Source organism: Micropterus dolomieu, linkage group LG22 (genome assembly GCF_021292245.1).
Source record: "Micropterus dolomieu isolate WLL.071019.BEF.003 ecotype Adirondacks linkage group LG22, ASM2129224v1, whole genome shotgun sequence".
Taxonomy (NCBI): domain Eukaryota; kingdom Metazoa; phylum Chordata; class Actinopteri; order Centrarchiformes; family Centrarchidae; genus Micropterus; species Micropterus dolomieu.
Window position 1 is genome coordinate 4,592,072 of NC_060171.1, and position 12,095 is coordinate 4,604,166.

The 12,095-nt window shown below is 42.0% G+C and overlaps 1 protein-coding gene and 1 long non-coding RNA gene across 2 annotated transcripts in view; one reads left to right on the forward strand and one right to left on the reverse strand.

The window, feature by feature from the left end:
- The window catches only part of LOC123961830 (metabotropic glutamate receptor 8-like), a 151,442-nt gene extending 139,893 nt beyond the window's left edge, over window positions 1-11,549 (reverse strand). The window contains exons 1-3 of the mRNA XM_046037557.1: window positions 10,173-11,549; window positions 7,253-7,367; window positions 6,528-7,089 (exon numbers count right to left, since the gene is read on the reverse strand). Of these exons, the coding sequence (XP_045893513.1) occupies window positions 6,528-7,073 (546 nt within the window). The 5' untranslated portion in view covers window positions 7,074-7,089; window positions 7,253-7,367; window positions 10,173-11,549. The remainder of the gene's footprint in view (window positions 1-6,527; window positions 7,090-7,252; window positions 7,368-10,172) is intronic.
- Window positions 5,090-8,198, forward strand: LOC123961831. Its single transcript, XR_006822793.1, has 4 exons — window positions 5,090-5,465; window positions 5,653-5,821; window positions 5,913-5,989; window positions 6,284-8,198. It is a non-coding gene; the product is annotated as an uncharacterized LOC123961831 (long non-coding RNA).
- Window positions 11,550-12,095: the final 546 nt, after the last annotated feature.

Consider the following 12,095-nt stretch of genomic DNA (forward strand, 5'->3'; position numbering starts at 1 on the left):
CCCCCCCCCCCCCCCCCCCCCCCCCCACCCCACCTCTGTCTGGTTTTAATCTGACAGTTTCCAATAGGAGAAGGGATTATTGAAAATAATAAATATGAGCATAAAGCACAAAAAGCTTTATTAAAACTGACAAAAAAACAATGAGGACGATTCAGACAGCTTAACGAGTTGGTTATTATCAGGCGCACTAATGAATTGCCGCTACAATGTGCAAATTCCTCTCGATTAAATTCCATTATCCACCCTTTCCTCCATCTTTTTTTCCCTTTCAGAGAAAAATTACATTTGTTAGCCAACAATAGAGCAATCAGGTAATCGAGACAGATCAGCCGGCGGACGCCTCCAGCTGGCATTATTTTATAAAGGTGGAACGGTTTCACCCTCACATTCATTAAGGACGTTAGTATGAGATGAGGTTGCTGATTGGACGTGATGCCGCTGCTCAAACTGAGATGTTCAGGTCACACAGTCGGTTAATGAGACACACTGGTCTGATTATATGTCTGTGATTGGCTGTGGGAGGCTGACTTGCAGTGATGTCACCTGCCAGCGGCTGACAGGTTAGATTAGTTCAGGATGGTGATGCATCCCTTTGCTCAAGAAAGAGATGTTTCAAGTTTTAGGTGATTTAAGTCCACAGCAGTTAAAAAGTTATTTGAAGCAGGTCCAAGTCAAATCTCAAGTCATTTAAGTTGAAAAAAGCCGAAGATATTATAAAGTCTCAACTCATGTGAGATTTGCATTTTGAGTTACAATGCTTTTGGGAAACATCTCTTTAGATGGCTAAAAAAGGCTCATGAAATAAACGCCTCCATCAGAGCAACTGAACAGTCATTATTTCTTGGCATGTACATTAAGAATGTAAATAAAGCTTGTCAGCAGGATATTTGTAGATATACATTCTCCCCAGATGCGATTTTGACCTCCTCTGCTTTTCTTTTGTCCCACAGATGATGTGTTTATTCCCTCATATTAACCATCTGCTGCTTGTGTTAGCACATAGTGGCGTGTTATTAGGAGGTAACACTTCAGAGAGTGAAACCCAGTTTCAACATTCACGCGTCTTCAGACTGTGCAAAGCTGCGTGAAAACAAAGTAAATATTCCTCACCGTACAGGACATGTTCAGTATCTGTCTTTCTCAACCTGGAAACTTTTTGCATCGTCAAGCACATTAATGTCTGTTTGGTATCTGCTGTTCTTTATCGCTTCATTCTGTAACAGAGGATAAATTGAATCAGCTGATACCAATATCTGACTGTCCAGGAGGTGAACGCTAACCTGTTCACAGCAAAACCATCAGCAGTGAATTACTATAACTTTACAGTCAGTGTATGGTCATTTTGGCAGCTACAGGTAGAGTAAATATAAAAAAATTCCAATCAGTATATCACAATATAATTCAAAGTAATGCAAACTACAGTCTCTAAAAGGATCATGCACTTGAACCAACTCTCTGAAGCAATTTCAACACAAACTGAACATTACATCTTTCATGTAGGTAGAATTAGGCTTCATCCATTTAAGCTAGTTGTTTTTGCAATTTTGCAGAGGATTTTCTGGCTGAGCAGATGATGTGTTGAGTGAAAACACAACTCGTTACCTCTGTCTAATGAAAGAAAAGAATCAGGATGATTCTTGTATTTAAAAAGTTAAGTGTCAGTTCTCAAAATGGTGCACTTCCTCTCATCTAACTCCTGAAAAACTGGCTTAAATCAATATATTTTTATTAGTAGTTAATCACATGTCCACTTGTATGTCAAAGTTGTCACTCAGAGTGACAAACCCACAGATAATTCTCTCCAACCCTGCAGCTCTACTGGGCTGTTTAGCCTCTTTTAGCTCCTACTTTTGCTTTTCTGGTATATTTACTGTATAGTTGATGTTGCCATGTTGTTTGGGAGCGTGATGTCCCAGGCAATGTCCCAGATGATATTGACTGACAGTGATACTTTTCTTCTTCTGTGGTTTGAGGCTGTCGTTCTGCTTGGAGGCTCAATTCATCTCCTCCCTCTGACAGTTTATATGGAACGATGTAGGAAGGTTCCCTCTGTTTTCATTCCTCCCTCTGTTATTTTCTCACCCCTTTCATTTTTTATTTTGTGTTTTTGGCCGAGCCTGCAGCGAGCGCATAAACAGAGACTCTGTGGTTCTGTCTCTCCCACGCAGATATGGAAATATAACGCAGCATCGTGAGCGACTGTCGCAGCACAGTCCTCCTGAAGACCAGGCCAGGCTCAGACTGTGTGATACTGTGTGAAATGGATGTGCAAATATTATGCAAATGCACTGAGAGCATATCACAGTTTCAGATGGAGGATCTCACCTCTGACTCCCTCCGTGAAGCAAAGGAAGAGGGAGGAGAGACTTTTATTAACAGCAAATCTCCGCTGAATCGGGGCGCCCTGGTAGCTCACCTGGCAGAGCACACGTACCATGTACAACTTTCAGTCCTTAACACAGTGGCCAGAGAGCCCACTGCCCTTTGCTGCATGTCATCTCCACATTTCCTGTTTCTCTTCATGTGTTACTATGAAATTAAGGCAAAAAAACCCCTCCTCCAAATCAAGGACAGGACAGAAACTGATTATTTATCTATTCTTAGAGCCACAACATGTCAGGGCAGTAGGTGAGATAACTCACACTGGGCAGAAATAAAATATTGTAATGCTATCGATTATTGTGTAATGCAGTGTACTGTTATCTATGATTATGTATGATTCATGTAAAAACAAGATACATTTGTGATATTTCGTCTATATATTTTGGCTAAAATATCTGAATCAAATTGGATGGATAATTTTTCCTCTAGTGGCATCAGTGAAAGCTTTTGGAAATGTTTGATATGTTTGTATTGTTTTTATTCCTATATATTTTATCTGTTTTTAGAGAAGCAGGTGCACCACATGTAGAGGAGGCTTGTTAATGATGAAGGCTATTGAAATTATCAAACCCAATGTGGTACCGAATGACACCTGCACTGGTGTGTTCACTGTTCACTGTTGCTTTACCTGCTCCGTGCTTGTAAAATATCCACCATGTCACGTCTTGTAACTAGAGCTGGGCGATATGGCCAAAAATGTTATCACGATAAAACATTCATACCATTCGATATCGATAATTATCACGATAAATGTCAATTTATTTGTTTCAAATTTAAAGGCTGATTTTTGCTCCTGAGTGATAGTTGAAAAAAACAGTTAATTGTGGTTTCAACTTTTCTTTATGGTCAAAACGTTTGATGCCAAACAGCAGATCATTTAACAAATCTGGGGTAAAACATAAACAACGATTATGATAAAATCTTTTTTCAACAAATTTGATTAGTAAATCTTTTTTCTGTTCCTTTTCCTCAACAAAATAAACATCTTAATAGGAAAATTAAGTGCTACTTTGTCTGTGATTTAAAGGAATTAAATCAAACATTTATTGACGATATATTGAATATTTGTTATATTGTTATATATATATACTGTATATATATATATATTGTAATAATAATCATGACTTTTTTTCCCAGCCCTACTTGTAACGTAATACCAGATAACCTCTCTCTGTATTTCTCTGCAAAATGCTAAAATGGGTTGCCAAATATACCTGGACGGCAGTTAACATATCTGGACGGCCTGCCCAAATAAAGTCCGGTAAACACTGGACAGTGACCAAATATCTGAAAGACATTTCTAATGACATTGCCATCAGCCTCAGCTGTACTTTGTATTTAGTGCTACTAAGCAATTAAGAGCCTTTAGTGTGGCTTTATAGCTTATTGTTATTCCGCACACATCCCCTCAACTTTTTGAACTTTGAACTAAAATAAAAATAAAACCATGCTACTCTCATTAGACTCGACCATGGATTTGTACAACATGAGTGATCAATCACTCCCCTGGTGAGTTGAAACAGAAACATCTCATTGATGACATTGTTAACTATCACCACATGAAATATGTTTATTTTGCAGTGTGATGTTTTTCCCCAAATGTTAACTTTTCATGAAAGTGTATCAATTTGTTGTGACATTGTGTAGGCGGTATTTATTTCAGGCTGCAATAATCCATGACAGTAAAATTGTTTAAATCTGGGCAAATTCTCAAAAAAGGGCCTGCTGTTTTTGGCTTTTAACACCATCATTGTCAAAGTCATTGGTTGTTCTCCCTTTTTTGAATAATGATACAAGCTTAAGTTTCAACTTTGTATTAATATTCAGAAAATATTGCAACTGAATTATATGTAGGAGGTCACAGCAAAGAATGCGTGTCCTAAAATATCTAGTGCAACCTAGTATTACTTCCAATCAATGTTTTTCATTAGTTCACATCTAATATATCACAAGAGCAACTGTGTGACAATCCAATTTCACTTTCACAAAAATGTAAGCCATTGAAGTCTGTCGTGATCCACGCTTTAATTTAGCTGAACATACAAATCATACTGTCACAAGCCAAATGCTTTTTGTTGGTATCTTTCTCTCTAAGCAAATAATAGCCTAGCTTTAACGTGACTTTCGCCCCTTCCAGTGCATCTACAATGGAAATTGTTTTAAGAACCTATCCTTTACTGTATAACAAAAACATAGTCATATAACATAAAAAAGACAACACATTGGAAACAGCATTTCAGTTGCATTATCAATACTGTACTGAGAACGTTTTGCAAACAATAATTACTTTTACTAAACTGATATTTTCAATGCAGAGATTTTTTAAATGTGATGTTTATATTGCAGTAATGATACTTTTACTTAAAGAGTGAATATCTTATCTTTACTGACCTCCGGTGGTTTAACTTCTCACCTTGCTGCAGTGATGCGCAGGTGTACTCCAGGATCCTGCGACACCACTGTTGGGTAGGCCTGTTATACAATATTTGTGGGGTCCAAAAGAAAGGAGCCCACTAAACTTGTGGGGAGCAACATGCTGAACCCCACAAGTTTAAAGGGCTGTTTGAGGGTTAAGACTGGGTTTTAGGGTTAGGGGTTAGGGGTCAGGCACTTAGTTGTGATGGTTAATGTAAGAGTAAGGTGCTAGGGAATGCATCATGTCAAGATGAAGATAGTGAAACAAAGATTTGTGTGTTTACAGGTGCAATGAAGCACACTTCTGACCACACCCAACCACACACATCAGTGATACTGGTTGAGGTCAGAGGTGAAGGACTGTTTTTCATCCTGGTGTTAAGTTACTTTTAGGATCTGGATACCTCCTCCGCATCTGTCCCAGGGAGGGATGACACCAGAACCCCCAAGGCAGGTTCAGTTTCGGAACTGTTATCCTTTTAATCCCACTTGAGTTTGCATGCCTGCGTCTAGAATATTTTAATTTGATGAAATGGTGCAGCTGTAAAAACATGGCTTTAGGAGTTTGTATTATGTTATGCTTAACTGAGAACCTATTAAAGCCAACTCCTATATCTGAGTCTGGACTGCAGCTGAAGGTTGTGACAGCACACGTGAGCGGCAGCAGGGTGAGGAATCCTCTACATCATGAAAATCTGGCTATCCCACCCACGAGGCATCTCCAGCTAATTTTAGATAAGTGATGTTGTTGGGCCTTTCTGTCCTCATTAAGAGGCTGTGTTCTAGCACAAACACATGAATCATATAGTTCATCACTAATTTAACGCAGTGGAATTTCTTTGCTGCCATGCACAGAAACACGGCGCCTCAAGATACAGTTTGTCTGCACACGCAGAAGATGACAACAGCAACAGCTGGGATCAACTTTCTATGTCAACGTACTGCAAGAAACAGACGTCTGAAAACATTATCAATGAATTCAGCTCAGAGGGAGGATGAAGCTAATGAACAACTGAAGACAAATGTGAATATATGAATATGTTTCCACCGCCACTGATGAAACACTTCATATTGACATCATTCTCCTGTACATCACATCTGTCTGTCTTCTCCAGGTTAAGGCTGCAGTTCTTCTCCACGTCTGCTGCATAAAGGCGATTGTCATAGTGAGATTAGAAAGTGGGAAAAGGAGGTTTGTTTTGTGAGAAACGTTAATTACAATCACAGGGTGAGGAGTGCGCTATCACTGAGTCTGAAAAGCTCTTAAACCCAATTCTTAAACTGCAGTCCCATTACTGAAGAGAACACACATTTAATAGTTTCACTGCACTGTCCAACACACCCGCCCCGCTACTGTCACATACACACATACCATCACACCTGCTCTTTCGATGATTGCTATCTACCAGGTTCTCCACAGTAGCTTTACAACTTAAAAACCAAATGTTAATTTTACAAATGCTTTGTCTTTTTTATCTTTGGACAGGCTCTACTCTCACAGATCTGCTAAGAGATGTAAAACCTTTGGCCACATCTGGCCCAACAAGAGTCAAAACATCTCTCTCTCAAAGAGAGCCAACAGAGTGTGTTTTTGCAGGCTTGTTAGCCGAAACAGCTGTTTCTTTGGCAGTGGTGACAAACCAAATGTTCACCATTTAGTCACATGAAACCACAGTACATGAGCAGGCTCACCATTCAAACAGAAACTTCATCTGACAGCCTTCTCTTACCTTGAACAGTCGCAGGATGTTGGCCACCATGATTGACACAGAGCTGGCCGACGCCCCGATGACACCCACCACTTTATCCGGCTTGGCGAAGATGGGTGGGTCACCGTTAGCACAGCGGACGTCAGAGCTGTCCCTCTCGATGAGTGCCTGGACGAAGGTGAGCGACTGCTCCAGGGCATAGGTGTCACGTGAACACGTGTCCAGGATGCGTGCCCCGAGCGTCACATTGGGCAGCAGCTCCGGGTCCTTGTTGATGAGGTCGATGGCGAACAGCATGGCTTCCAGACGGTGGATGCCCTTCTCCTTCTTCAGCTCGCCGCAGGGAACGCCTCTCTCGCCACGAGAGTGCACGGGGAACAAGCCGCCCAAGATGATGTCACCATCCAGCCGGATGGAGTGTGCGTACTCCTGCTGGGGCTGCTGGGAGTCTGCCAACACTGTGGGCTTCTGAGTGGCAGAGCCTAGCAGCCAGCAGCAGCTCTTCAGCATCAGCAGGGAAAGGAAGCAGTGACTTGAAACGCGCAGAAGATTTGAACCCCTCGCCATTTTGCAGTGAGTCGAGCTGCAGGGAAAAGGAGAAGTGATATGATCGCACAATCAACAGGCAGGTGGCTGCAGCAGCGGTGCGGGTGGTGTGGGGAGGACAGGATGAGCCAGACCATGGAGTCCCCCGTCACCCAGGGCAGGGTCAACCACAGTGGGCGGTCCCACCTATGAACACTGACCCTAAGGGTTTCCTGCGGTAAAGGTTCCTGTGTCGGGCATAGCTGTCTTGGCTGGCAGCGGAGGAGGCAGAGCTTCAGGTTCTCAGCAGCTACAATTTCATATTCTTCTAGAAACCTGTTGGAAAATTCAGACAGAGGAGGAAGCAATCAATACATGATAAATAAACCAGAGATGCTTCAAGGAAAAATTCTGAGCACGTCACAGAGTTGCTGTCTCAGTCCTTACTCACCTATTCACACATAAATGTATACAGCGCTTTCATCAAAAGCATTTATTTTGCTGTTCATTCACTCATTCACGCACACACTCACCAGTTCACTGCCATTGGTGTGACAGTGAGCTACCACACACGGTGAACCGCCTACCAAGTGATCAGTGGATGACCCGCTTTACCCCCTAAGCTATAGCCAGAGTATATACATAATACCAGAACTATCATTTGATTAAATATGCAGATGACACCACAGAGGTTAGTCGAACAAATGATAACATCAAGGAGTCCTACAGGGCCAGGGTGGAGGAGCTGAAACCACCTCCCTCTCAAGGTGTACAAAACCAAAGAGGTGATCATTAATCTCAGTCAGTCACCACTGATGGTTTATCTGTTGAGGTAGTACATTGTTTTTCATTTCTAGGCGTACAGATCTCCAACAATTTAACTTGGGTATGATAACACTGACTGTAGGTTGAAAAAGATTGTCTCTTACATGCCTTAAGATTTTTGGCATGTCACCCAAGTCTTTGGTTCATTACACTATTGAAGGTTTTCTTACTAATTAACAGGTTGTATCTCATACACAAAACTATTACATCAAAAGTTTGTGGTGGAACCAACATTTTTATTTTTTTTGTTATCTGTTGTATCTGTTTTTTCCTGGCATGTTAGAGTCCTCCACCGACAGATGAACAACCAATAAAGATGGTCTCTACGGAGCCCCTAAAGTCCAGAAAGGTGATATATCTCCACCCTAATGCCTAAACCCTGAACCCTCACAGTCTTAGTTGACATCACCTGGTAAGGGCTTCAGTGCAAGAGGCTGACAGGGCCCGAAATGGTTCAATGTGCCAGCACCGCATGCGCTCTTGCAATGTTACCATGACTACACTGAAGGGATCCACCAGCTCTTGCAGAGTAAATTCATTATTTCAAAATTACCTGGTGATAAGAGGTAATTTCCAAATAATCTATTTACTTGATTTTATCAAAACAGCATTATACACTTACATATAAACTTCTTTTTTTCTTGTAGCTGCCCCTTCGATGTTTTTTTATTACACTGGCTTCTCCGTGCAACTCTGTTTAATGTCATATCGCTATGAATTGTGAGTAATTCCCTCAGGCAAAGTCTGCAGAGATGGGAACTTACGGAAAATGTGCATTTTGACCTCAAAGTCCGTGATTGTGGAGATTGGGATTGTGCCTTTATCTTGTGCACCAGTCAGTATCTGTGTGAACAAGTTTGTTATGTTGTCGGTACAAAATTATTAACTTGTGGGAACAAGATAAATAACTTGTTCAAGCCAGCATGGAGCCAGGAAGCACCACAGTCGCAGGCAGTGAAAAAAGTTAATTTCAATGATGGATTACTAGTTGATGAAAACATCTCAGTTGATTAAACATGGCGGAACCAAAAAGACGGAAGATAGCGAGTGAATGCCGAAAATTTTGGAATTTGGCCCTTGATGTAAACAAAGTTTACGTCCCCCGGGCTGTAGAGGCTCAGTCTTGTTCACTTTTTCCCTTTCATCCACCAACATGCTCATCGCTTCAGCAAATGGTTTAGCTGCAAACTGTTCGGTCCAACTCTGCTTAAATTTACAGGTGTATTTAGATTTGACATTTTGACAACAGGCCTGTCCACCTGAGCAGAGAGCAGCTGCACACAAGCCTCTTGGATCAGGCTGTGGGTTAATCAGGCTGCAGTGACAGATGGGTTGAAATTGTATGTGGTGTGTTGGGACTGTGTTTCATAGACGACCTGGCAACTTGAGTGAGGTCAGACAAACGGTCAAAACTTAGATGACTGTATAGCGAATATTCATGATAAAGTTTGAACGCCATGCTACTCATAGGAGTAGGTTGGCAGGTATGAATGTTTTGGTGACCCATCCATCCACCTAACCTCCTCTGTAGCAGACATTGTCGCTGTGTAAGGACAGCAAAGGAGAATCACATGCCTGACTCTATCTGATGAACAAATCTGTGTTTGGAGGATGACATATTAAACTTTCAGGTGTGGCTGGAAAGTCCAGGTGTCCACATACTTTTGGCCATGTATTTAACCAGATGGTGGTTAAACTGTGAGTTTTCAGCTCTTCTTTATACACTCTTTTTGCAGGCACTCCTCATCCTCAGGCAAACACATTTATAATCAATGCCTCCCGCGCACGAAATTGCAGAGCCATCAGCAAGATGAGCGCGCAAACACATGCACATCCGCGCGCACACAGACACACACCCTTAAAAGAGTACGCAGACAATGTTTGGTTTAGTTTGTCAAACGCACCCCGTGAACACACACACATGCACACGCACTTGCACGAGCTAATCAGCACGAGCTCAAGTTGCATTCCAGCAGAATCAGCTGAAAACAGAAAATCCGATCTGAAGCCGGCCAGAACAAAGAACCTGAGATCCATCCGGCAGTCTGAGTCCCTTGTTATTGATTGGTATGCTACTTATCGATTGACTGATTAATTAATTTATTAATTTTACTGGTAGATTTAGGCTACAGGATAATAATCTGGATGAGATTACATTGAAAGCTGGTATCTCCAACATGGTCCCATCCCAATAAATTAAGAATAACATAGATAAACACTGTTGTGTTGATGATATTAATAATGATCAGATTGAACACTGATTGATTTTAACCTGTTATATCTAGATTGTAAATGTTTTGCGATGTGTTCAGGTACCTTTTCTCTCCGCAGCAGGAGCAGGTGTTTCCTTTGTCAGTGTCACAGGTCAGACAGATGTTTTCTGTCTCCAGCTGTTTGTCAAATTACACAAACATTTTTTGGCTAAATTCCTGCGCGGGGACTCGATCCGCTTGCGCATCAGCATCCATGAATTGAAAAATTTAATGAAATCCACTTTTCAGTTATGGAGAACAGTCGCGTTCCTGGCACAGAAGCGATAATATCCTTTAAACAGAAGGTTTCTGACGCTCCGGATCACCTGCAGGTGTCGGTTCGACTCCCCGCCGCTCAGCAGGGGATGATGCTCCGGAGCCGCGGTCCTTGTCCTCCCACAGATAGTGATGTTCGCTCTCAGATCAGTGCGTCGTACTACAGTAAAGACATGTTCACTTTAGGGTCGAGTGGTTACAGAAGACCTAAGTCACGGACGCGCTTTTTTCCCCGCTCCGAAGTGCGCGGTGTGGTGCGGTGCGACTGTCCTGCGTCACAGGAAACACAAGAGGCTCTCGGGCTCATCACACCATGAAAGTCCAGGCTGATGAGAGTCTGAGGGTCTCATCAAGTTCCCCAGTCACAGAACCGGTCTCAGGTCTGAGAAGGGACCGCATGATCCTGGTCCTGACGGAGAGGAAAGTGCGAACACGTGAAACCAGAGAGGCGGAGTGTGCGGCGCGTGTAACAGATGAAGTTAATGAGCTTCATCAAGCTGCCTGTCAGAGCGAGAGAAGCTACTGGGAGTTAAAGCAGCAGACATGGAGGCAGGACGCCCCCGAGCGGACAAACACCGCAGCTACACACAAGCAGGTCATATTAAAGATATCCAAACTCCCACAAACAGTTGGTACACATCTCTCCTCCAGTCTGACCCTCAGCACTAGGGCTGGGCTGTGTTCTGAGTCCCATGTTCTTTATACACATTGGGCTGCGTTTCCACATATCCCACAAACACAATAATCAAATCTGCAGATGACACAACAGAGATGGAACTGGCTTACCAGATTGGTGCATGGAAAATAACCTTACTTAACATCAAAAAGACTAAAATAACTCATTATTGATTTCAAGAGACACAGAGGGGACCATGCTCCACTAACCATCAGGGGAGAAGAAGTGGAGAGGGTATTTAGAAGTTTCTGGGGACTTAGCTACATCAGTGAGGACCTCGCATGGACAATTAACTCCTTTGCCCTGGTTAAAAAGGCTCAATAGCGGCTCTACTTCTTACGGACACTGGGAAATTACACACTATCTGCGGAACTGCTCAGGGACTTTTACCACTGCTCCGTTGAAAGTGTTTTAGTATATTGTCTAACTGCTTTGTATGTGAATTGTCAGACTGCAAAAGTCTCCAGAGAGTCATAAACAAAAACACATTAGGCTATATTTTAAACACTGCACCAAAAATAAACGCTCCAGCATTTAGTATCAATCCCCATCAATATGTAAAAAAATTTGCAACAAAACAATTGATTTGATTTGAAAACCAGAGTGAATGGCTTAACTTCCCTACTGGGAATATTTTTACGCTGGTCTATGCCCCAGCAGACCGGGTTCGAGCCAAATTGTGACAGTGACCCCAATAACTTCCCTGCTTCCAAAGGTTCCCATAAAACCAGGTAATCAATTCTGTTGATTTCCTGGTTTTAGTAAGCAAAAGACTCAATATTCTAGCTTTTTAATCTTTAAAAAGCTAGAATATTGAGTCTTTTGCTGTTCAAAAAGAACAACAGAGTGATGAGTCTGCAAATCAGTAAACAATCTAGCATTAGCTGACTGTGCTGCTCAAGTCATTTTCCAGCCTACGTTGTAGCTTGATAGTTGTTGATTACTGACTAACAGCTACTGCTAAGCAAAAGTCAATTATACTTAGAATCCCACATTTATACTTTTAAGTACATCACATCAACATCTTAATTATTG